The sequence below is a fragment of the Lissotriton vulgaris genome, chromosome 12 (genome assembly GCF_964263255.1).
Source record: "Lissotriton vulgaris chromosome 12, aLisVul1.2, whole genome shotgun sequence".
Lineage (NCBI taxonomy): Eukaryota > Metazoa > Chordata > Amphibia > Caudata > Salamandridae > Lissotriton > Lissotriton vulgaris.
The window spans coordinates 742,051,860-742,079,166 of NC_141700.1; the positions used below are offsets into that span (position 1 = coordinate 742,051,860).

At 41.7% G+C, this 27,307-nt stretch overlaps 1 protein-coding gene across 1 annotated transcript in view; it reads left to right on the forward strand.

Annotated features, from left to right (window-relative positions):
• Positions 1–27,307, forward strand: part of LOC147678524 (vomeronasal type-2 receptor 1-like) — a 63,234-nt gene that overhangs the window by 34,980 nt on the left and 947 nt on the right. Inside the window, exons 4-6 of the mRNA XM_086945669.1 lie at positions 22,336–23,166; positions 24,175–24,402; positions 27,131–27,254. Coding sequence (XP_086801795.1) covers positions 22,336–23,166; positions 24,175–24,402; positions 27,131–27,254 — 1,183 coding nt within the window. The remainder of the gene's footprint in view (positions 1–22,335; positions 23,167–24,174; positions 24,403–27,130; positions 27,255–27,307) is intronic.

Below are 27,307 nucleotides of genomic sequence, written 5' to 3' on the forward strand. Positions count from 1 at the left end.
CGCTAGGATGTGAGCCTGCACATTGGTGCCTGAGGAGGCTGGCCTCCTCCAGCAGCGTTTAAAAAAACTCCTATGCATCTGGCTCCCTTGACTTCATTGGAGACAAGCCATGGGGACGCTAATATCTATGGATCTTGCCAGGACTAGACCTGGGTGGGGTTTTCGGAGTTCTGCTACGCGGATTTCGGAGAAGTGACCAAAATACGCTGCCAAGCTACGTGGAGTTCCACAAGCATCAGAGTGCATTAGGTAATGGCGTTTGAGCTGATTTTTAGCTCCAGGTGTTTGTTCCTCACTGGAAAATCAGCACCCACTGCACCATGCACAGAGCAAGAGGGTGCTGCTTTTTTCTGCCACTTGTGTAAATGTTCTACTCAAGCAGCAGCTTCCTCAACAGGAATGGAAGGTTTCTCAATTGGAGCGGTAATGGCCATCCACTACTACCTGCATTGAGAAATCCCACTGGGAGGGGGTCTGGAGTAAGATTTTCCTGACTCGCCAACTAAATATTGACGAGTGCGAGTGACAGAAAAACTCTGCTCTGCCATGTGGAGGGGAGTTTTTAGAAATCTACACACCCTACACGGATCGGGGAGTGGGAAAAAATCTGCAAACTCCACGAGTGGGGTGGAACTTCATGCCCAGTCTAAGCCAGGATCTGGGGAGTCAAGCCCCCAACAGTCCACATGCCAGAAGGCAAGCCTGCACACTGGTCCCTGAGCATACCAATGGGCGGGCAAATCTCAGGTCAAATGCTGGCCCGTCCATACCCATCAGAGCCTGAAAAAGGCTGGGCTGGGCCACCCCCTTTGGTCCTACGACTTATGGGGGCTGATTTAAATTTTCGCAGTCCATCCGCCGACCCGCCATGGTGGAGGGACTGATTACTCCACCGAACCGACGGTCTTCCACCCGCCATATTTAAATGTATATGTGATACAGGCAAGACCGCCGCAGCAATTGTTACCGATCCTATGCTGGTGAAGATCCTGCCATTTCCATCTTGATACAGGCAGGATACCACTGAGCCGATTTGGATGTTCCTGATGGGTTGGCGGTGTCCTAACAGTGGAGTACGGATGGGGGCGACTGCGGTGTGGGGCAGACAGGTAAGTAAGTTTTTTTATACATAAAACATAAATAAGTTATTTCTGTGTACATGTGTTCGTAGGATATCTGTAGTGTGCATATGTGTACATACAACCTCGCACTTCCACTAACCTACACACACCATGCAATGTATACCTGCATACAGCATGGACATCTACCTTTGATTCCAATCTGGTCTGTAGCCGTCAAGGGACAGCAGGATATAGGGGCCATAGATGAAGGTGAATTGGACAAAACCACATACTGTACCCCGAAAAAAAGTGAGTTATAATCTTCACTTTTGTGCCATTCGGCCGACTTGAAGTGGGTGAGATTCCCATTGGATTTTTCTTAGGAACAGCCCACATCTAAATACTCACTGTGGGATTCCTGGCTCGACTCCAGCCACCTGCCGTCCAACCCGCTGTCAGGGTGGGAAGCGAAGTTCTGGCAGAGTTGGCGGGACTGTGGCAGTCATCTCTCCCATGGAAATACAGCATCGTAATCAGGTGAGGAGATCGCCAGGTAGGCATTCGGTCAGACCACCAAAAAAGGACACTCCATTGCGATCCTGCCAAAATCTAAATAAGGCCTTGGATGTTGACAGCGGTCCCAGGGCCATTATATTTTACATCGTAAGGTACTGTCCTCATTATCTATCTGGCATATCCCCTCCCTGTGCCTACAACCTTTTGGGTCACTATCTGGTCGAGGAAGGGCCATTTGCTTCTGCTGAGTCACATACATCTTTGCATGGATTCAATTGAGTGACTCCTGTAAAGTGCATTTTTACCCCCGATCCATAAACACTAATTTGTTTTGCACTGTTCCGGTAGTGTGTTTACCCATACCGTCTGTTGTCTTCATCGTTTACCATTTTATTTATCTGTGGTAACATTTGCCTTGCTGCGCCATCAGAGTATACTGGGCTAGACTGTTTGTCTCTGTGGAGGCCTAAACGGGTAAAGTGCAGCTTGAGCAGTTATAAAGATTGGTTTATTGCCTGACTCTATTCACACAGATTAACTTGGATGCCAACAAAGCATCATTCACAACCTTACGTTAGTACAACATGTGGTTGCTCCTGGTACCTCACCGTCAGCATTATTATCTGGACTGAGTGCACACTTGGATTATTGGGACGAGCAAACTGTGCTTAAACGATGGGCAACATGACTAATTGGCCCAAGGGGAGGGTTGGTATAGTGACTCTTAGGTTCATTCGGGTGCAAACTGATTGCTATAACATCTTTAAAATGACCAGCTGATGGATATGGGCAAGCGGAAAGCTGCTGATGCTGCTCCTTCCGCCAACAAACCTAACAAATGTGCTAGGAGGGTCATAGGTTCCAGCGCCCTCAGTCAAATTAATGACATGCTAGGGGAGGTTGAGATAATACTAAACCCTTCCACACATAGTACAACTCGCAGATCAGGAAAGAGTGCAAACGTCACCCTTCCTGAATCATTTTGGGTAGAAGCCCAATAGGGTACAGACTGGCAGAAGCTAATCACGCACATTCATAACTTCTGCACATAATACTGACAAAGATGATGACCTCCGCCCTGGAGTTGCAGCTGTAACCCCACTATAACAGTTATTGGTTTGTTCTAACTGGTGCACCCATCTGATGGAAAGTGCAATGGGGGGGGGTCTTCTGTAGCTGTTTGCGGGGGCCTAGTGGCTAGCATTACCACTCGGTCACACAACGCAACAACTCACTTGTAAGAAATAGTCTAAAAGAGGTGGTCGAATCCCTGGAATGCAATCTGAATATTGGAAAGCAAATGCTAGCTCCAGGAAATCACAGCAAAAAAACTGTAGTCAGTCCTTCCCTGTCTTGATATGTTACACCCTCTATCCCTGCTATGTCTGGGGAGTTTAGAACCAGGGAAGCTCTGGATACTGGAAGGTCAGCACCAGTATATTCTGATCCTTTACCTCTGACCATTCAGCTTCAGAGAGAGCAATTTGGATCACTTGCTAAGGGGATCTGTAGCTTTAGACATAATACAGCTGAACATTTTAGTCAAACAGTTCCTAGTAAACTACTGCCCCAAGTATGTCTAGATTGTCATATAGAAGAGGGGCTCAGGTAGGATTCATGTTTAATGACACTTGTGGCTTTACGTGTGCAGAGAAACCAATCGAGCTGAGGCTTAGTGAGGGTCACTACAATTTATAGAAAATTGATGTACCGAAAATGTAGAGAAAATGCTTTAAGGACAGCTAATCTTTGCACCACAATAACGTTGTACTTTGGTTGAGGGGCAACTACCAGTGTAAGTCGATCATTAAGCAGGATATTCTGAGTGCCCTTAGATGCTCCCTTGAGCTTGAGTCAGGCGACATCATTACCATCTCTTGGGGCTTCAGACAGAACTTAGATGGTTTGGTGGCAAATGAGGCACAGGATATCTGCACCACAGACACTACGTTTCAGCTAGTGTTTGGCAACACTAATGGCAGTGATTTACGATCAAGGGAGTGTGCCACTAGAAGAGAACGACCATTGAGCGGTGTGGACTCACTGCAATGTGCAGTGACACAAGTTACCCCTATTCTGCATATTGAAGCTGCCCCTGTAGTTTTACTGTCCCCAAGAGCAGCAGAGGCAGATGCTGTTTTAGAAGGTAGGGACTGTCCATTGGGCCCTGCATTGTATCGATCAAATCCCGGGGGTCAATTGCAGATTCTCTCCTGGAATTTGGCAGGCTTACAAAGACAGATCAGTGACTTATTATTGGGTGATTTACTTGATTCTTTCAATCTCTGCCTCTTCCAGGAGACCTAGGCCTTAAAGCCACTACTTAGATCTGGCGTTATAACCTTTTTAGTAGGTACACTCCCTTCTTCCTCTGGTTGCTCCTCTGGGAACATCCTGAAATGGGTCAAAATCTCCATTATAATATTGAGCTTCTCCAAATCAAGTCATTTGATGTCCTAGGGTTGTCTGTAAGGGCTTTATAACATCTACAACTGCAGTGTATGTTCCAACTGTCCCTCGCCTATACTGTTTGTCCTTGACAATCACCTAAAGTCCTTGACGTACAAACCAAAGCTTATCATCGCAGGTGATTTTAACACCAGTTCTGAGCCCCCGGAATACATCTCGTTGGTAACAAAAATGGAGAATTCGGCGATGGGTAGTCCAGGATTGAGCACTCTGACCCTTAAATGAATGCTATGTAGGGGCTGTGCAATTGGCCCTTCACTATTGCCCACAGGGCTCGGACATATAATAGCAAGACAGATTCTGACCAGATTAGGGCTTAAAATTCATCAGAGGCATAACCAAAAGTAGGATCAGCTACATATTGCTATCTCTCTACTGATGGGAATGGTTGGTTGACTTTTCTGTTACTGTTAGGCCAGAGATTGATCACAATCCTCTCCACCTAACACTTAAGGTAAGGCTGTATGAGATTCTGGATCAGTCAAGATTGCCTGGGGATTTAATCATTGGGAATTCCAGGAGGGCCCTTAAGTGGCCTAAAATTATTTATTTTCTTCACGGCTTGCTTCTATCTACAATCTCCACAGTTTTGCTCTCTCTCCATAAGTGGATGTTGATATAGATGGCATCCCCATTACTATTATTTGTGGCAACTTGTTCTCCTCCTTAAGCTGTCTTTTTGAGGTGGATGTGGGTGCTAGCAATCATAAGAGGACCTCCTATGAATCTAACCCCTAGTTCTCTGAGACTGCAGACAGGTCAAATCAAATCTACTAAATGCCATTAGATCTCTGTGGCCCCAGCAGATTTGGAAGGCAAGGAACCTGTACAAAAAGGTGCTAGATACCAGTATGAAGAGTTGGGATGAGAAAAAGTGACAGGAGCTATTAGAAGCTTCCAAAAGGAAGGATATTCCCTCTTTTTGGCATATATTTGCCCATGGCAGCTTGAAAGTTCAAACTTCTGTCCATCATATTCATCCACAGATCTGGGTCAAACACTCTACTAATCTTTATTCTATGCTCTCCCAACCCTAGGTGCCTTCTATCCCTGTCTTACACGCACAGGTTAAGACAAATTGAGTGATGCTTGATGCTATTACTTTTTCTTTGGAGAATACTAAGGAAGCAATTTTATCTCTAAAACCGAGGACAGCACCAAGGCTAGACCTTATTCCTGGTGAGGTGTACAATTCTGAGATCGAGATATGGGTACCTTACATTAACACCCTGTCCAATTCCATCATGGCAGGTGCTCCACTCGCTGATTCATGGAGTGGAGCAGTGATTATTCCAGTTTTTAAAAAGCATGTCAGATTAGAACCACGTAATTACAGGCCTATCAGCCTTATAGACATCTTGCAGATGGTGATTTGCCACCAGAACTTGTCCAAACTCCAGACGTGGGCTACCAACTTTGATGTCCTCTTACTCTTCCAGGCTGGGTTTAGATCCAAGGTAGGGACTGTGGATAAAACATTTAGACTTTCCTTGATACTCTGGAAGTACATTAAGTTCTTAAAGGATCATCTATATGTTGCATTCATTGATCTAAGAGCAGCATTCATTCTAGTTCCTTGTGCTAATCTCTGAAACACTCTCACGTCAATGGGGTCTCCTCCAATGCTTTTAGAGATCTTGGAGAGGTTACATGAGAACAACTTTGCCCAGATTTGTTGAGGTAGGGTCGGGGGACTAGCAGGCAGGATTAACGTCACATGGGGGGGGGGGCGGGGGGCGCCAGGGCTCTGTATTACCAACAACACTGTTTTCCTCTATATCAATGGCACGTTTAATTAGCTTTATGGTTGCATCAATGATGCGCATAAACTTGGTGGTGTGCCCGTCCATGGCCTGCTATTCACCAATGATATGCTCCTTATCTCCAGGACACCTATGGGCATTCAGAACTTTTTAATTACATTTCAGGGGTTCTGTAGAAATAGGGGGCTGGAGATTAATGCAAAGAAACCACATTCATAACTCTAAGGCCACACTGGTCCTTTTGTAGGAACTTAACACTGGAGTCTGAGGTACCTGAGGAGGTCAAGTACTTTGATGACCTTGGTATAAGGTCCAGCAGTTCCATGACATGGTCATCCCATATTGAGAAGTCTAGGGCTATTTTATTACATAAATTAGCAGCTATCAGAAGGATGCACAGGGATTCTACCCAGAGAGCAGTAGTGGTAGTTTATAAGGTTGCCGTCCAGTCGGCTAACCTTTATGGGGTTGGGGTTTGGGGCACAGGTTCTATGGACAGTCTTCTTGTCAGAGGAAAACGATTTCATAAGATGCATATTATTCCTCCCGAATCCATGTCACTAATCTCCTTGTTTTTCGACTTTGCTTTAAAGTGTATTGACGATATAGCTGCTCTGAGACCTTTGGTATAGTTGGTTAGGTTATGGTCATGCCCTGAACTTGAGTCATATAGACAAGGCCTTTGTGAACTCATCCTTTTGAATTGGACATGATTGTTCCTTGCTAGTCCACATTAAAAGTGGCTCCTAAGGCTTGGTGTGGAAGCTTTCTGGACCAATCCCTCTGCTATCAACCCTTCAAAAAAGGCTCTTGTGAAGAAAATATTTTGGGAGCACATAAATAGTGAGTGTATAAGGAAAGCTGCCAGATTTACTGGGAGGTTTCAGTCCATTACATTTTCACCTCAGTTTGATCCCTATTTTGATGAGGTTCCACAGTGGGCAAATATGCTTTCTTTTTTTTTTTTTTCCTTTTTTATTTCATCATCAGAAAAACAAAGTGTAAACAATTGATTATTTTGACATATATATCAGTTATAACAGAAATCATTCAATTAGTGCTTTGTCACTTAAAGAATCAAACGAATTGTACAACATATTCTTAAAAGGCAAAGTTTAAACGAAAGGGAAAACAAAAAAAGAAATAAAAAAAACAACAAAAAAAAGAGAAAAAAATTGAAAAATTACAAAGAGGGCTAAGCAGTTTTTGACCCCACCGACTATAATCTTGTAAGAATAAGCATGAGTCTATCCCTCTTTTTAGTTAACCGTCTAATTTAATTTTCCATTTTTCAACTGGGGCCCATATCCGCTTCCCAAGCTGCTTTGCCTTCGCGCCTTTTTTTTCATATAAAGCTTTATCTAGAGTATAGATAGCTAATAATTTTGAAAGCCATTGTTGAAACGAAGGAGGATTAGAATCTTTCCATACCGTTGCAATACAAAGCCGGATCAGCGTCATTGCAATAAATAAAAATTCTTGATGGGGTACCTCCTGCCCCTCCTTTGCCACCCCAAGAACCATAATCTCATTAGTTAATTTAATTGAGATTTTCAATTCCTCTTTAAAGAATTCCTCCATAGCTTCTTTAAGGGGATCTAGTTTAGGACAAGCTGCAAACATATGTATTGTGTCAGCCTCCATACTCTGACATCTTGGGCAGAAGATCCCACTCGTGCCCCCCCAACTGGCTATTCTATGCGGTGTATAATATAATTCATATAGAGTCTTAAAATATTGTGCCTGCAGATTTGCAACCTTTAAAGTAGTGTTTCCTGACCTGAGCGATTTTTCAGCCTCATTTCCTGATAGATTTAATTTATTTCTCCATTTATCAAATACCTTTCCTCTGTCATCCTCATTATACTGGCATAATGCCCCATATAGTTGAGAGATTGTGCATCCATCCTCATCTCGAACAAATTCCATCAGGTCTACCCTAATAAATTTACAATTGCCTGCTTGTTTTCTCTGCAGGACTGACCTTATCTGTAAGTATTTGAAAAAGTCTCTCTGATCCAAATTGTATAGCTGTTGCGCCCTTTCAAATGTTATTAACCCTGATTGATCTGTGATGTCTCCAATTATGCTAACCCCAAGATTATCCCACCGCCTCATCACTTGATCATGGAATACATCTGGGAGAAGTTCATTCATATATAAAGGAGTATAAAAATTAATTCGCCCTAATTTAATTTTCTTCCGGATAATTGACCAAGCTGAGATAGCCGCACCCAACACCTTGAACTTCGTTCTTTTATAATAGTTTAACTCCCTGAAAGTAAGGAGTCCCTTATTAGAATCCAAAACCAGCAGTTCATATATATCCGGAATGCCAGCATTACCCCTCCAGATATCTTTCATATTTCCTCCGAGAAGTCCTTTACAATACTGAAGGACTGAAGCAAAATAATATGTCTTAAAGTCTGGTGCTGCAAGGCCCCCCGTTTTTTAGATAGTGCCAACATCTTAATGGATCTTCGGGTTCTGCCCTTTGCCCATATAAAGCGATTACAAATCCCCTCTATTTCTTTAAACCACTTATTAGTAAATAATAAAGGAATCGTGCGGAATAAATATAAAATTTTGGGCAGGAACAGCATTTTTATAACATTACAGCGACCTATAATCGTTAAATGTAAATTGTCCATCCTGTCTAGGTCTAATTTTGCCTTTTTAATTACTGGGGTCAGATTTTTCTCCACAACCTTCGATAAGTCGGATGTTATATTAACGCCCAAATAAACCGCAGACTCTATAACTCTTTCGTCCTGAATATTAACAAATTGATTTACAACTATTTGCGTTTTCCCTTGGTTCAATTTATACCCTGATAGAAGACCATATTTTTTAGCTTCATCCTCGATCTCTCTAATTGCTATTACTGGTGTTGATGATGTGATTGCTAAATCGTCCGCGTATCCCAATATTTTGGTCTCGTATCCATTCAGCATAATTGGGCTGATATTTTTATTTTTTTCTATATATCTAATAAATGAATCAATATAACAGGCGAAGAGTAGAGGGGAACATGGGCATCCTTGCCTGGTCCCACGTTCGATTTTTATTACCTCGCTCAGTTCTCCCCCTACTCTCAGTGTGATACTCGGATTTTTATAAAGGGCCTTTAATGCTCCTATGCATTTTTTCCCGAAATTGCACTTAATCATTGTTGCCCACAGGAAACCCCACGAGACCCTATCAAAAGCCTTTTCGGCGTCCAGCAATATTAAAGACATAGGGTCTCGTGAGGCAGTTGTACCATCCAGCAGCGCAAACACCCTTCTAATATGATCGGCGGTACTCCTCCCCGGTATAAACCTGTGCTGCCACGGTGAAACTATCTTCCCAATTATCAAGCTCAGCCTATTTGACAAAATTTTAGAATAGGCTTTACAATCACTATTCATTAAGCTGATTGGTCTGTATGACCCGGGATCCGTAGAGCTTTTATTCTTTTTCAGAAACACCACCATTGAAGCTTCTCCCCAAGACCCCGGAGGGGCAGCACCGTTTTGTATAAGAACCATAAGTCTATTAATGTCTGCTTCTAAGATCAGAAAGAACTTCTTGTAAAACTCTAGGGGTATTAAATCAGGTCCAACTGCTTTCCCTGACGGAAGATCTTTAAAGGCTCTTTGTACTTCTTCTAAGGTAAAGTTATTCTCAAGGGATTCGTTGTCCTCTTTTGTTAGCTTATCTAGTGAGGCAGACTCTAAATATTGCTCAATTTCTGCTGTATCTGCTTCCCCATTATCCTGACTATATAATTTTTTATAAAACTTCTGGAATACAGAGCAAATTTCTTTTGGTGTTTTCACTATCACCCCTGCCTCCGTAGTCATTTCTGTTATCTGCCCTGAGTAGCCGCCTGCCGAGTTCTGATCGCTAGGATTCGTCCTACCTGTTCGCTGTATTCATGTTGCTCTTCCCTCCTTGCTAGATATTTACCAGCTGATTTTGCGGCATATGCTTCCCCCACTCTAGCTTTAGCCATTGCCAATTTTTGCATTACTTTTGTCACCTCCTCTTTCTCTCTTATATTTCTTATCAATTCTTCCTCTAACTTTGCTACTAAGCTTATCTTCTTCTCAAGATCTTCTTTTTCCTGCTTATTCCGTCTAAGAGAGTAGCTTAGCGTTCCCCCCCTAATACCTGCCTTCATAGCATCCCATACTATTTGGGGTGACGCTGTACCTCTATTGTTTTCCAGGAATTCTTTTAACCAAGTTTCCATGTAGGTAATATAATTTGTATCCTGTAACAATTCTCTCTCAAAAGTCCAGCTAGTTATATTTTTCTGAAAATTTGGTATAGAGATCTCCATAGAGAGCGGATTATGATCCGACATCAATCTGGGCATTTTTTTAACTTTCACCATCGGTATCAACGAGGGGGAGATCAGAAAGTAATCTAACCGAGCTAAAGTTTTATGGGGGGCAGAATAGTATGTGCTGCCTCCCCCTCCATTTGTATGTTCCCAAATATCGATCAACCCATTGTCCTGCATGAGTTGAATCAGAGCTCTATGAGTTTTTTTCTTTTTACCAGTAAACCTTGCAGGATCATCTTTCCACAACCCATTAAGGCCATTTATATTTAAGTCGCCACATAGTATAATGGGGAGAGGCCAGTTGGATAGTTGAGAATTTATATGGATTAGAGTTTCTGGGTCGTCATCTGTTGGTGCATAAATAGAACATAAAGTAAAATTAAAACTTTGAATTTGGCACTCCGTTAAGACCCACCGCCCGTGTCTATCTACCTGTTGTTTTTTTACTGCAGTTCTATTTCCCCGAGCTAATATTGCAACCCCACGTGTTCTCGTACCCTGAGTCGTACATGTCAGTACTTTATACCCCAATTGTTCCAGTAAAGTTTTCTGAGAAATCTCTATATGTGTCTCCTGAACACAAATTAAATCAGCTTGCAGTGTTTTAAAATATTCTTTCAATTCCCTTCTTTTTCTTGCATCGTTTAATCCACATACATTAATTGTGACTATGCGTATCATTTTTCTTTTTTCTTTTTTTTCCTTTCCCCCCTTCCTTTCTCCCCCTTTATTATGACACCTTTCCTTATCTGATGATGATTTTTCCCCCCCTTTACTCCCCCAAAGGCCCCCCCACCCCCTCCTCCCCTTTCCTCCCCTTGAGGCATCCTGAGTCCAGCCGGAACCAGGTGTGGGCGCTCGTTGGTCAGTGCACCTCAGTGCCCTCCCCCCCCAACCTTGCGTGACTGTATCATTTCCATACAAAAAAGGTTTTTACAATCAAGGGTTCTTTTCTTTTGCTCCTCTAGTAAAGTTTTTTGTATATTATTTCATATGTGAATAGCACTTAATATTGTTCTCCCGTTATTTTTTCACCAGCGAGAGATTCTTAATATGACACTTATTTTTTGTTTCACATAGGAAAGAAATGAGTTCTTGCTCGTATCTCCGGTCTATTTTTTCACAGTCTCAGAAATTTCTTTGAGATAGTTTTCAGCCTGTATTTCACTAGTGAAGACCCGAGTTGAGCCTCTGAATATTATTTTCAGTCTTGCCGGGTTTTGTAAATACACTTTAGCACCAATCTGTTCAAAAGGGTTAAATAGCTGTCTCAGCCTCCATCTCCTTTCCACGGTCGCGTGGGCAAAATCTGGTCTAACAAAATATGTACTACCATTGTACTCTTTCTTACTTGTGGGGCGAGCTAAATCATATATGGAGTCCCGAAGTAAAAAATTTCCAAAAAACACCAGCATTGCCCTTGGAAATTTAGATTGATTCTCTGTTTTTTTAGACTGAGTAAGAGGAAAACGATGGGCTCTTTGAACTTCTCTCTCTAGTTCCCAGGTTTGCAATTCGGGCATAGATGATTTAAGAAGTTTAATTATGTACCCTCTTGGGTCGTTGTCTTCAACACCTTCTGGAAGCCCCTGGAATCGCAGATTATTCCGCCTGGCTCTATTTTCCTGTTCCTCCGCCTTTATCATCAGGTCCTGTATAATGGCTTCTTGTCTTTTTTCTTGTTTTTGCAGATACGTAACATCTTTTTCCAGATGGTCAGTTCGTGTCTCTACTGATATCATCCTTTCAGAAATCGCCAGACAGGTGCTGCCCACTTTATTCACTGCCCCTTGGAGCTTTTGAATAGCGAGGTGGTTCTTTTGTGTGTCTGTTTTAACATCTTTGTGGAGTTTCTTTATTGAAGTCAATATATCTTTCAGAGATGGATCCTTTGCTTCTTCTGCCTCATCGTATTCAGAGATGTCCACAATAGATTCCTCCCCACTTTCCTGATTCACCGTTGCTTTTCTTGATTTTTCAGGTTTTAAGTTTTTCCGAGGATCATTCAATTCTGTGTTACTTCCTTGATCGGTGGTTTCATCGTAGGTAGATCTATTTAGTCTTTTATTCCTTATTCTTCTTTTCTCCAGTTTTTTCCTGGGTGTGCTTCCTTGTCCAGGATCACTCTCTTTCCTTGTTCCAGAGCGACCTGAATTTTCCTGGGACGATGTTTCTTGGTCTCGACTTTTTTTGACACCACTCGTCTCGCTAGCAGTCGAAATCCCAGTCTCATACATGTCTACATCAGACTCCTCAGAGTTTGTATCATTTCCTAGCAAAAATAGCTTATCAGGTACGGGATTTAGATTTACTTGTCCATTGGTCGCTAAATTGAGTCTTTCACTTTCCCTGTCCGGTTTTGCTGACGCCTGGGTTATTACCGCATGACTCAACCCCTTATCTGCCCCAATTTTGGGCACTGGACTGAAGATATTTAATATACTAGGCTGCAATGCGGTTGGTTCTCCCGTCATCTTTGCATTTGCTTTTAATTCTTTGATGGTCTGCAAGCGTTTAGCTTTCTTTAACATTAATTCCATCTCTTCAGTATCTTCATAGTCTTTCTCCTTCTCCTTGTGTTTCTCTTTAGTTTTTTCCTTCATTTTATCTGATTCTCCGCCATTGCCTTTTGCTGCCTGTCTGTCACTTTTTTTTTCCTTTTTTAATTTTTCATTAGCTCCGTGTTGTTCTCTATAGTTGATGCTTTTAGCTTTGTCTTTGTCCTTGTCCTTGTCTTTATCTTTATCTTTTTCTAGACCCCTTCTATTACCTCTGTCGTCCTCCTTCCCCTTCTGTTTCTCTTTCTCATTACCGTTGGCTCTCTCTCTCCCTCCATCTTGTTCTCGTTCCTTATTTTTTACATCTTTTGCTTTGGTCCCTCTAGTTTCTCGTCTTTGTGGCAATGTTTTCAGGGTATGGTCGCTGTCTGCATCTTGTACTTTCTCGTTAGAATCATTAGGTTTATTAGGTTCAAGCTCCTCATTCCATTGTGCACCTGGGGTATTTAATTGAAGCACAGTTAGATCATTGACCGAGCTTTGATCAAGTAGTTCACATAACTCCTTCTGAACGCTCTCTTGGATATTCTCCATCTTTTCTGTGTCCATATTGCTCATCTTACCTATCTCTTCGTGCTTTATAGTCCCCCCAATATTCCTGGTTTCGTCGCTTTGATCTGCTGGCTTTATCTGGGTAGAGTATGTAGAGATTGCTTCCTGCCCTGAGTTTCTCAGTTTTGGGGTGTTTGAAATACCCCTACGATCACATCCCTTTACTTGGCAGTTGAGTTGACACAAAGGACACAAAGGCCACTGAAGGTCAGATCTACTTTCACCATCTTCAGAATTTCGACTATTCCATTTTATTTGTGGGCATTGCGGGCGTTGCCTATTACTTTGTGGGCCCTTGGCAAGTCCCTGGGCAGCTATAGCTATAGCTGCTGTCACTACAACCTCTATGATTTTGTTACCACACAATAAATTACATAATAGGTCGAATTTAGTCTTTCTCCCACTCAGCCTCTTTCGTGGAACACTGTCTAAGTGCCTATAATGCTTATAATGCTGCCCCTGAAATTTCCATCGAAGCTCTTCTCGCATTATTCGCTATTGTGGGTGTGTGACTTTAAGAGCAGGGCCTCCTTTTTCCCTTGCTTCCTAGGTATAAATAGCCACTGTCGGCTTCCGACCAAGTGATTGGTAGATGAAACCGGGTCAGGGATCAGACCCTTTTCCGGCCAGCAAAGCAAAGTGGAGCTGCTCCAGGTGGAGAAACAGAAAACAGAGGTAAATGTTTTTGTTGTTGTAGCGCTCTGTATATCTTGTCAAGGGCTTTGTTACTTGTATTTGGGTATTCTCCTCTGAGTTTCCCTTAAGTATATTAACTCTGCCTAACTCACGTCACCTAACAGAAGCACACCCTCCCTCTCGTACTCACACTACCATATCAACAGTACCTTAAGGAGTAGCTGTAAACTTGTGCTATCACAGAGTCATTTTCGCTCCTAACTCGTCTGTAATTCTTCCAAAAATTCTTGAAATCCTTGAACGCTACTGCCACCCTGTGCCCGCTCCTCACCTTTCAACTTCAGAGTCTGTGCAATCGAGCCGGTAATCAAGCAGCTAGTTAGCAATTACAGTAGGGACAGGGAACAAGGAGGAGGGAGCAGGGCAAGAGCAGACGCTGATGCAAACAAAAGCAGCCGTTGAAAAATCCATAATCTCTTTTTTTCATAAGCTGCCAGTGAATTGTTGATAGCCACGTCGTTCCAATTTAACCAGATGTCAAATATCAGGTGATGAGTAACAGCCTCTCGAGCAAAAAAAAAGATTCACAAACCTCTAGCAAAGAGGCCTCAATTGCTCAGTGTCAATACTAGTTAATTGACAGTGCCGGTCGAGTCTTCAGATCAGAAAAGTAGTGTGTTTCGAGTTTCCAGTTTTTCCATGTTTCACGGCCTCAAACTCGGCTTCACACAATATCTGCTGCTGCTGCTGCTGACTCTTAATGCTCGAGGGTGTATTACTCTTATTTAGTTCCCGTTAATATTCTCCAGCAAGATCATGATCATCCATGAATTATCCTGCCAGTTGAAAGGGGCAGCAGGTCAAATCACTTCATTCTCCCTTGATTCTCCCTAAGCTCTCACGCTCAGCTTCCAGGGGTGGGAGAGGGCTCAGTCAGCGACTGCTCCCACTGACGCCATCTTGCCTCTCCCCTCACGCGAATATGCTTTCATCAAATTTAGGGTCTGCACTCTAGTGGTAAACTGCTACACACAAGACGAGCCTCAAAGCAAATGACAAGGGATCATGTTCCATTTGTCCGGGCAGATTAGACACCATAGAACATATCTGATTTTGTGGTCCACTGTGTTCCACAACATAGGCAAAATACTGTTTTTTGTATATGCAGATTCCTATTGGCAGTGGCTGTGTTTAAGAAGCGACTTGGTCTTCCACTTTAACATCGGCGTTCTGTATCTTTTTAGTGTTTTAGGTAGTGGACAGGATTAGTATTTAACTAGGTATTTTGCCCGGTTAGTGGAGCACTATTATGGTTGCGGCCTAGGACACTGCATGGTTTGCACATGCACTAGTGCTGCAGTGAGGGAGTCATTGTTGCCATCTGCCGGCTTATGTTATGTCCTTGTAGGTATATTTTAGCAAAATAGTCCATCACCTTTATTCTCGCCTGTTACTATGTCTACGAATGAACTTATTGATCTATTCCTTTTTATTGGCAATTGTTTGCTTGGTCTGTGACTGCACTTAGCTCTAGCTACTATTTACATTATGATATGCATGAACCTTACCATTAGGCAAGGTGGACCACATAGGTTTTTTCTATGGTTTGCACTTGTGGATTATCTTCTGTGCAAATAGGCCAATTTTAGAACATGCTTGTGTGATATTTTGTATGTCATTTGCTGTATTGTTTGATGAACTAAATGTATCATGTTTTTAAAGAGATTTCTTGTCATAATGCCTTCCCTGGGAAGGCATAGCATGTTGATGTATTTTCAGGTCTGACACTCATGGTAAATCTGGGAATGTGTCAAAATCCATGGGTGGATATCTGAGAACACCAACACTCCACCCATAGGACACCCCCTGGGGCAGAGTAAAGCAAGGCAACAACTTGTGCTGGCTTTCATTACTCCTGATTTAACACTGGGTGGCCTTGTGTGGCTTGTTAAATCTCATCTAGGTTTGCGTCACCCTTGCGTGGTGCAAGGGAGACACAATCTTTCATAAATATTCCTTGAAATGACTTCTAAGTGTCTGTTATTTTGGATCAGTGACCCTCTGTAAATCTGGGTACATTTTCATAAGCTAAGCATAATCTTGAGTATTTCCCATTTATAAAGTTTTGTATAAATCATATTTTTGTCAGTTCTGAAATTTTGCTTGATTATGGCTTGAAAAAGACTGATTCGAGTAGCAAATAAGACTTGTCAATGTTTTTCAAGGGGCACAGGAACATCTACTGGAGGGAGCCAGATAGTGGTCTGGACATCAAGGGCAATCTTTGTGTGGGTCCACTAAAGCAAGAGACACACCAATGTACAAAGCAGAATACTTTTGAACTGCTGTAAATGGCTAGTGCACAAGCCAAATCAGTGTTGCTCCTCAGCAATGAAGTCTCAGAGGCAGTCTCACACTGACACTGCTGAGGGTAATGATGGTGGACAGGGCAGTTGTAGCTCCCACAAATATGAACAAAGTAAGTGAGTGTGCTTGCTATGCAGACTCCAAATTCAGCAAAAAAAGAAGATCCAGCAAAAACTTAGGAAATGAAACCAGCCCTTACAAATAGATAGTTGTTGTGCAGACTCTTCCGTACCCCAGTGTCCCTGTTGAGGGCCAATGAGGACTTGCTGTGGCTCTCTGTCAACTTATCTCAATTCATTGGGATGACTGTGAACTGCCACACAGGTTATGTTAGCAGCAGCAGGGCCAGCTGGCAGACCTTCAGAAGGGCAGAGACGAACCCCATGATTAGATTGGGTCATCTGAATCTGTTATTTCATGAAGTATTACTAACTGGAGAGGAGGGAGTGAGTCATTTTAATCTTTTGTTTTTACTTTCAAAACAAATAGTTTTTAAACCTTTGTTTGCACTACTGTATTATGAACTTTTTCATGATGTGAATCAGTGTTTTGAATAGTGCTCCAGTTCTTGGACAGCCTCTATATAATGAGAAGCGGTGTGCAGATGCGCCATTAGTGTTGTGCACAGGGGGAATCTCTGTTTCCTGTTAACTGGGGGTGAGTCATTTTAATATTTCAAAACAAATAGTTTTTAAACCTTTGTTTGCACTACTGCTGCACTTTTTCCTTCTGTGAGTCATAATTTTGGTTAGTGCTCCAGCTTCTTGGGTGGCATCTATATGATGATAGACGGTGCACAGACCCACCACTAGTATTGCACAGAGGGGGAATCTCTGTTTGCTGCTAATTGGGGAGTAAAGGAAGTTGTATTCATCTTGTGTTATTACTTTACTGATCGAGCTTCAAAAGTACAAGTTGGTTCTTTTGTCTCCTGCAGCCAATTGATAGACAAGGGGTCCCATAGGGTTCTATCTTAAGACTCACGCTCTTCAATCTGTATGTGGCACCCCTAGATAGATACACAACTACTAATGTTGCTAGGCCCAGATCCAACGGATACCATACTCCGATTTATGAAGTGTATGTCTGACATACACATCTGGATACAAACTAATCATCTGCAAGTTAATGCCAGCAAGACAGAAATTATCCTCTTTGGCAAAGCTCAAACCCTGTGGTCGAGTGATTGGTGGCCTCCTAATCTCAGCCCCTGTCCATTTCCCAAGTCAGTGGTTCGTAACCTTGGGGTGATGATTGACAACCACCTCTTCATGACTGACCATGTTAATCATGTGACGGACATTTGCTATGGACTACTGCTTGGTCTCCATAAGATTTTCTAATGGGTTCCATTGGCATTTCGGATGCCGCTTGCTGAGGGATTAATCATCAGTCGGTTAGACTATGGAAACGCCCTAATGGCCTCCATTAATGCGGAGCTCCTTACCAAATTATAGGTCCTTCAAAATACAGCTGCTAGACTAGTATTAAATCTACCCTCTTGATCCCACTCGACACCAAGCCTGAGAGCCCTTCATTGGCTTCCCATTAGGAAACGTATTATCATCAATATCAACAGCCTGGGCCATAAACCATTCATGGGAATGGACTGCATTATCTTGCAAGAAAAACGATCTTGTAAAACCCCAACAGAACCCTTAGGTCCACCATCAAACTTCTTCTCATCACTTTTAAGATCCATACCGCCAGGAATGCGGGAGATCCTTTTCATATCTTTCCCCCACGCAGTGGAAGTCACTCCCTTTGGATCTATGTATGGAAACCAACCACAGAACATTTCTTAAGACTCTTAAAACCTGCCTGTTCTGATCCTTCCTTTTTCTGCTTGCTCCCTTCATTCTTTTTCCCTCTATGTTCTTGGGTTTAGGCTACCTCTTTGAGACCCTCGGGTGATTTGTGCGCTTGATAAAAATCCTGAAACAACAACAATAACAATACTTTCAAAACAAATCTTTGTTTGCATTGCTGTATTGCTGCACATTTTCACGCTGTGAGTCACCATCTTGGTTTGCGCTTCAGCCTCTTGGTTGCATTGTATATAATTAGAGGCCGCGCTGCTCAAATGGGACCCGGGGCCAGTAAGTAAGCAAGTACAGTCTTCGCCTCAACTATTAGCTTTACAAGGGAATGCTTGTTAAAACTCCCATCACTCAGTTGATCCCAGTGTGGGAGAAACCTCCAGTAAAAACTGCTCTTTGTTCTTTTCCAAGGTGTAGGACCCAGAGAAACAAACACACACTAAAGCTAGTTGCTGTATGTCTTCAATCAACTGTAGATTGCTCCCTGCCCCCATACTAGAAATCTTTGATTTTTTTTGAGGATAGAAACCTGGCACCATGCTTAGTCAGGACGTGGCCCCTTTCAGGTTATGCCTACAGGATATTATATTTTATGGAAAGACAGTGAGAAGAAGAAGGGGGAGGGTTAGCAATTAATCTTAAGAAATAACTCATCTGCCTTATGGAACCCATAAATATCCCAGATTGCAAAAGTGTAATTTCTGTAATTACTTTTTCTTCTGTAATTGCATTTTCTGGGATCTTGCTGCATAGACCTCCAGGTCAATTGGTAATTTACTCCACTCCCATCAGGAAGTGGGACCAATTTTGGCCATTACTAGAGCAAATTACTCCCTAATAGGAGATTTTAATCTGATACTTGGAGCAGCCAGCAAATGCCCAAGCTACAGGGTTCTTGCAGTATCTGATGTCTATCTAATTGTCCCAAAGGGTGTCAGGACCCACCCATGAGAAGTGCCACCTATGCGATCCTGTCTTTTCTATGGATAATGTGCTACAGGTTTTAGTTCCACTTCCTGTCACCCGATCTGATCATTTTTTGATTTTGCCTATTTTGTATTCAGGTCAGCCACCACTAAACCCATTACCAGTCACTTGGAAAGACCAAGCACAGTCTAAATTGCCTATGGAAGCATGGAAACAGGTACTCAAGAATTCCAGACCATATCTAGACTCTGACTCTACTGTATGAAAGGACCAAATTTCCTTGTGGCTAGAGTCCTCGCTTGAATCAGTGATTCTGAAAAAACTGATTCTAGAAATGCCAAAAGATAAATTAGCTCTCTGGTACTCCCCTCAACTTTTGAAACTTCTGCATGTTAACAAAAAGGCATCAAGGGTTTTGGGAAGAGTCTATGGGGAGTACTCCAAACAGAAATGTTGGGACACTATTAGAATTTACAAATCTCAAGCTGCATATTTTGTGAAGAACATTAATGGCTCAACCAATTCCCTGCACTAAATGTTTTGTGTAGTGAAGACCCTTTTAGAGCTTCATCTTCCGGTCCCAACTCGGAAGTCGAGTCTGCACAGTGCAATGACTTGGCACATCCCTTCCAAAGGAAAATTCTGACTATTTATGACACCTTCCAACTTGCTTCTCAATTCAATGCCAATTGCCCAAAAGAAAATGGGCCGGCTACCAATCCTACCAATCTGACTGATTTTCCCAACCTGACATCATGTAGCCTCTTAGATAACTGGGGCAAAATTAAATTGGGCTGTTTAAGGATCAGGCCCCCCTTTGCATCTTAGCCAAAGGGACAGAGGTGATACTCCCTACCCTGCTTGAAATGGTGAATCTTTCCTTAACCTCAGGCTATGTCTCCATGGCGTGGAAACACGCCATGGTTAAATCACTTAGAAAAAAGCCCAATTTCAATCCTCTCAATCTAGCAAACTACCACGCAATATATCTTTTGCCTGGGTTAAGTAGAATACTGAAAAAACATACCAATTCAGCGCTTTGAGATTGTTTTGAGAAGCATTATATTCTGCATTCAACACAGACTGGCTTCTGGCCCTATCACAGCACAGAGACTGCTCTTCTGGGACTGGTGGAATAAGATAAAAGAGTCTTAGATCAAGGGGGGTTTTCAGCAATAATTCTTCTAGACCTTAGCTCTGCATTCAACACTGTACATCACAACCTTCTTGCAGAATATTAGAGAGTGCTGGAACTGATGGCTTGGCTTAAGTCCTTTCTGGAAGACAGAACTTTTCGGATTGTTTAGGGTGACTGTACATCAGACAGCCTCCCCCTTAAATGTTCCTTATTGATCCCTACTCTTTTTAATCTGCATATGAGACCCCTGGCTGATATCGTCCTCCCTTTGGGACTTCAATAATATTGTACGTCGACAATACATAACTGGTCTTTTCCCTCACCTAAAATCATGGTCCAGCATCCACCTGATTAGTCCCCTTCCTTGAGACACTTGCAAAGTGGATAAAGAGCTCCTGTGTCAAATTAAATGGAGACAAAACTTAGCTTATGTTCCTGGGCAACAATCCAATTCTTTCCTGAATTTGGTCTGCCCAAGTTTCCTAAATCCCCCCCTGGCTAAAATGTCAGCCATGAAGAGCCTAGGAATGTGGCTGGATAAGTCTATCAATTTTGATTCTCAAGCCATATAAACTTGCCGTTATCTGTTATCGCATGTGGATGATGTTGCACAAAATGATCCCCTTCTTCCCCCTACCTCGTAAAGGCTTGTAAACCAGGTACTCATCCTCTCTTGCCAGATTTGGGCTAATTCACTCTACTTGGGAATGCCCAAAGCCACAATAAAGCAACTGCAGGTAGTGCAGAAGTTCGCTGTTCATATTTTGCACAATATTCCAAGACTTCAATCCACCGAACAAGCTTTACTCCTCCACAGGCTACCTGAGATCAAGAGGATATTATTTAAATAACTCTGTATCGCCCTTAGGGCGCTGCACGTTAAAGGGCTTTCAATCACTCAGCCATATATTCCTGAGTGATCACTGCACTCCACTGATACCCATTTGTCTAAAATCTGTGCTATTAGGAGAACAAAATTTGGAGGGCAAGTTGTTTCATATAACACAACCAAACTATGTAACAGTCTCCCTTTCTCTCTCTGTTCAATTGGTAAGGAGCGTCCCTTGTCAAAGATCATCGAAATCCTGTCTCTTCTCTAATGAATCTCTGTACATTCCTCCTAAGAATCTGTGCAGCACTAACAGTGCTGGGATGCCTATGGCTAGCTATTCACTATATAAGTGCTCATAGAAAAGAATAGAATAGAATAGAATAGATAGAATAGAATAGAATATTCAGGTTTCAGCGAAGATTCCCTTCTCAGATGGGGTGCTAAGCACAGCAAGCCTTCCCCTGTTCCCAGTGTGATGTAAATTGGTCTGTTTGAAAAATTCCAATACAAAGTGGCTCGTAATCTGAGCTACCACATGAATAGGATTGAGACAGGTTACACATTTTACCTCACTCTGATTGGTGACCTCAAAAGCATGGTAGCCTGCTAGGGTCAGCAGACCACAATATCTGAGGTGATATTTAAATAAAGTAAACTTTCTTTTACTGCAACCAATTTTCTTTAAAAGAAATATGGCTGCATTTCCTATTTTGAAATGTTTGGTTAGGTGTGGTCATTGCTCCCCAAGGGAACCCCTACAAATTTTTGAATGGATTATCACACCAGCTCTGGAGTCTGTAACTTTGCAATGTTTGGCTACTGGATTTTGGTCGCACAAAACATTAATTGGAATTTGAACGGGGCATCTACAACATGTGTCTTTCAAATAATACATTGGTATGGAGTTACAATTCCATTTAAGGACTTATTACATGTTTATAGACTTCTAAAATATTTTTGATATATGAAAAAACCTATTAGGCGGTTAAAAACTCACAATTGGAGTGTTTGTGTTCATAAAATAGATTCAAACATCGATCCCCAATGCAACTAAGTGTGGATGCTAAACTCTATTCTTACAATATTATATATGTCACTACCAATCTTCAGAGCAATTAAGTTGCCACAGAAGGAGGAAGGAAACAGCTTACAAAGTCCACCAACAGAAATGAGCTTGCACTGACTTTATAGTTTAAGTTATCACTTCCTAAGTTCCATTAACTGTTGGTATATCATCAGTGTCTATAAACACGATGAGTCAGATATTAAATCTTCTAATTTCAAGGAGCTTTTGAAATCAGTTTGTTGGTCTCTAACCCTTGGTAAACTCACTAACACCTTGCAAGTTCTCTCCTATTAATAGATAAGCTATTTTGCAACAAGTCCTCTCTTGAGTGATCGGAAGCAGTTCCCAGCATTTTTTCGGACAATTCCTAGTGATGACTCTCAATCCCGTGGGTTAGCACAGTTGCTGATACACTTTGGATGGACCTGGGTTGGGCTTCTGGCTGACGACAGTGACTATGGGCAGCAGGGCATCGCCATCTTAAAGCAGGAGCTTGACTCAGCTGGGGCTTGTGTTGCCTTTTCTGAAAACATAATGTTGAGCCGAGCCGACAGAAATGCTTTTCACATTGTACGAGTGATTAAGGATACAACTGCCAATGCCATTGTCATCTTCTCACTTGACTCAGAAATTTTACCTATTATTGAAGAGGTTAGGAGAGAAAATGTGACTGGTAAAATCTGGATTGCCAGTGAGTCTTGGTCAACCTCCCCTCTCTTATTAGAAAAGAAGTATTCCAACATCCTCTATGGCACCATTGGCTTTGCAATCCACAGTGGTCAAATGCCTGGTTTTGATGAATTTCTCAACAGCATCCTCCCCCTGCGATCTTCCAATGATGTTCTACTGAGAGAGTTCTGGGAACAAGCATTTGACTGTAAGTGGATGGACCACACGGTTCACATAGGTCCCTGGAATAATGAAACCAAACTTTGCACAGGTGAAGAGAAATTGGACACCCTCCAAACTGACTTCAATGATGCTACCAGTTTAAGAGTCACCTACAATGTCTACACTGCTGTGTACACCATTGCCTTGGCTTTACACGATCTGCTGAGCTGCAGACAAGAGGAAGGTCCTTTTCTCCAGGCAAGCTGTGCAGAGATCTTCAAATGTGAACCATGGCAGGTAAGAATGTGCTTTCTTTACTTAAATAATTCAAGCCAATAATTCTGTCTTGTTTTGATAGGGCCTTGTGTACCGAATAATGGTCATGTCATTGATGTAGCCATAATTGACAGCAATTTTCTTTCATACTGCTGCTGATTGGAAATTAACACATTTTGCAAATGAATATAAGCACAAAATACATGTGCTGGTTTGCAAATTAATGTATGTATGCACTTAAATTTCATGTATAAATTCACTTTGACAAGCCCTCCGTGGATAGTATGTTGTAGTACAATATTCCGTGAATCGTGGTCAATAGAGAAAGGCCTAACAAGCTATGATTTTGCCATTAAACCTTAATTGCAAATATAGCAGCTATACTTATGCTTAAAGCTAGTAAGGGAAGGAATTTTAATCATGCATAGGTACTTGGGAAAAGACGGAAAAATGCAGATTTTGTGAAAGTTTAAAATGACAGGCTTAATCCAAGGCCAATATTGTCTAAAACTGGAAGTCCCAACCACACGTGGAGAGGACATTATGCGGTTGGAAAACAGTGTTTTAATTGCCATCTCAGTGCAAGTTTAAAGACACAAACTCTGTCATCTGGCTTCGCACAAATTTATTTCCATGCTGCCAGAAATTTGCCCCACTGATTTCCAAAAGTCGAAAATAAGATTGATCTTGCCATCACTAAAGAAAACAGCTCAAAGGTTGCAGAGTGGTGAGCTCCTTGAAAGAAAGACATAGCAGGAGGACTGTTCCTGATGCAGCGCAGGGCCACATGTTTGCTCCCATTGTTTTAACTTTGCCAACTTCATACTTTAGAAAGCTTCCAAAGTAAAAAAAATATATTTGAGGAATTTGTGAAGTCAAGCAGTTTGAAAATTTGATCAGTTTTCTTAAAAACCCATTTAACAAAAATATATAAAAAGGTGTACTAGCAATGACGTCAACCACTAATGAAGCTCAGGCTGACCGTTTTGGAATGCTCTGTATATTATATTTCACTTATTCGTCAAACAGCTTCTTCACTACATCCAGAATGTGCACTATAAGACTTCCACAGAGGATCCAGTGGATTTTGACAAGAGTGGAAATCCTCTTGCTCAGTATGATATCATCAACTGGCAGATGAAGGAAGAAGACACCCTAACCCATGTGAAAGTTGGTGGCTATGACTCCAGTGCCCCTCCAGGAGAGTCCCTGATCATCAATGTCAAAGCAATCCAGTGGCCCACAAAGAGCAGACAAGTAAGGCACAGGATACATCAGGACTTGCCTCAGTGAAACTGTACCCAGCACACACATTCTTACTAATAAACCAGTGTACAACGACAAACTTTTCTCTCTTTCTCCCCATGCAACCCAAAAAATATTCTACAGTATGTCTTGTATTCTTATCCCTCATAGGATAGGTGCTGCATTTATCTCAAGATCAGGAACAGATCAGAATAGAGGATTGAAGATCAATAGGACATGAAGGGTTTAGGAACATATAAAGATCATTGATTTCTGGATGATATTGTTATTCTAGAAAAACAGTAATATTATATAGTCATAATTTATGCTGAAACAACTCCTCAATGTACCCATGAAGGCAGCATTATTCCAGCAGGACACAACTGACATCATGTCCTTAAACAATAATTGGGATTACACAACCTGATTTAAAATTTGGCAGACAAGGTATTCTGTTGCAAAAGTGGTACCAAACTCTCGGTCTACCTGCCTAATTGAGAGATGGGTAGGCATTAAATATTCAGTTGAAAGAACTCCTGTTGACTCTGTCAAAGAAATGCTTGCTTTAATGGACCAATGAAATTGGGGCAGTCAGAGGAAAGGATTTGCACTGCACAACCTATGTAGAGTGGATGGTGTATTGTGTTTTCTTCTATCTGTCTCTGCCAGGAAAAACCTAGCAGTGAGGGACAGAAAACCAAAATAAGGCCCCCACACAATAGGAGAAAAATTGCAGGGTTTGGGGGATTATTAGTTTGTTTGTTTTTCTGACACAAACTCCCGCTTTGAAAGTTTTTTCTTTTTTTTAAAGCAATTTAAAAATGTAGTATAGGCTGGCTATGCACTAAATATTTTGCACAATGTGATGGTGGTTGCTTATAATGTACAGAGTTGATCGCTGGGCCAGAGATCATCTCTAAATTTGATGGACAGTAGTCCATCAGGATGACAGAGGTAATGTCATCCGTCATCCTATTGGACGGAGTATCGTCAAATTCTGGATCAGGGACTTTATCCAACCAAAGCTAGTATATTGGCCATAAACTGTCCTTGGATTAACCAATCACTGTGAGGCTCTGCTTATATTTCGTTCAGAAATTGACTGCCCAAGGCATAAAAATAAATATTTACAATGTAAAAAGGAAGATAATTTATTGACTATCAATGTACATCCATGAAAGTGTTGGTTCCATCTCGATTCTGACTCTTGGAAAAAAGCGTTGAAGAAATCAGTTTACATCTCTGCAAATATACAATGGGTACTGAAGGTGAATCTAGCCAACTCTGCAGCAACAGTATTTCTGGGTGATATGGAAACAAAGGACTATATTTACCATTCATGCAACACAATGCAGCTAGCCGCCGTGCTGTGATGCATGAGAGTTGAAAGGGCATGAATTCAACATATTTACCATATATTGAACATTACTGTCCTTTCCTATTGCTGGTGCACTTGTAGTTGCCTAATGGAAATGCAAGCGCGCTAAGCTCATGTTGCAAGCAGGATTGTTTTGTGCAGTAAGGGACACCTTCCAGCATAAAAACAATTGTCAGAGGCATTTTGCACTTTCTAAGTGTGCTCCATAATCCCGTGATATTCAACCACTAGAAGGATTCATGCCACAGGATGTGTTGATACATTTGTAAAGGTAGTGGAGTATCACCACAGCTCTCTATCACTTTTCATAGCAAAATGGCCCCTAAGCCTTTTTTTTCCACCACAAACACAGGTCCTGTGATTCAGGCAATAAATGGGGTATTGTTGTGACTGCTCTGTTGCTACTTATTTAGGTAACAAACTGTAGTCTACTAGAAAAGAAGAATGCAAGCGTAGATTTGCTGGTGCTTTCAATTGTTTTGCCTTTTAATTTCCAAAGAAAAACCAAAGGAAATGATGAACGGAGCGTTGACAATACAAGCACTCACCCCCAGTCAACTGATCTGGGTTTAATCCATCACCATTCTTTAGCCCACTCTGCCACCCCAGTTCAGACATGGCCATATGCAAATCAGTCTGACCCTGTGCCTCATGGAAACAGTCCAGCCCAAACTGCCAAGCCATGCCTTCCCTGGACCGTAAACAAGCTCTTTTGGTTTTTCTTTTAATTTCCACACATTCATCAAGGTTGACATGTAACATACTAATACGTCGTTGTGTCTAATGTAATTCTTTGGACCCAGGTAATACATTCTATGATGAAAGAAGCAACATCACATATAAGTCATTATGATAAACAGGAATTAATATTGACTGTATGAATTTGTGACATTCAGTTTTCTTACTCTGATTCCCCAGAATTAGTTTGGCAATATTATAATGATTTATTGTGTTATAATAAATTCAATGCTATGTGATATAACACAAATATTTAATAACTATGTTAATAATTTATAAAGATTCTTCTCAGAGTAGTTGTGATCCTACTTAAGGCAAGGTGCTACTTTCCATGAAGAGAGCAGACTGAAAAGAAAATGTTGCGTGAATCAGGACCTTTATGAGCAAATTGTCTGCCAGTGCAACACATCCATCCACAATCACAATGAGTTTAGTCAAAAATATGATATGTAGGATTTCTACAGCCAATTGAATAAAATGTGTTACAGCCAGTGGTCTGATCAAGATTTACACTGTAGTCACACATCTATGGGTAATCAAATCAAAGCTCAATAGGATCAATTTTGACAGAGCATTACTTACATATTTATTTTTCTAATAATGCCAATTACTTTCTATGCCAAGGTCCCTGTCTCATTGTGCAGTTCTAGCTGCCTGCCTGGCTATTGGAAATCTGCTATAGAAGGAAAGCCTGTATGCTGTTTCCAGTGTGTACCCTGCCCTCCAGGGGAAGTTTCTAATCTTACTGGTAAGTTGATGAAATTGCAAAAGAACCCAAAGTAATATATTTTTTACAAAATC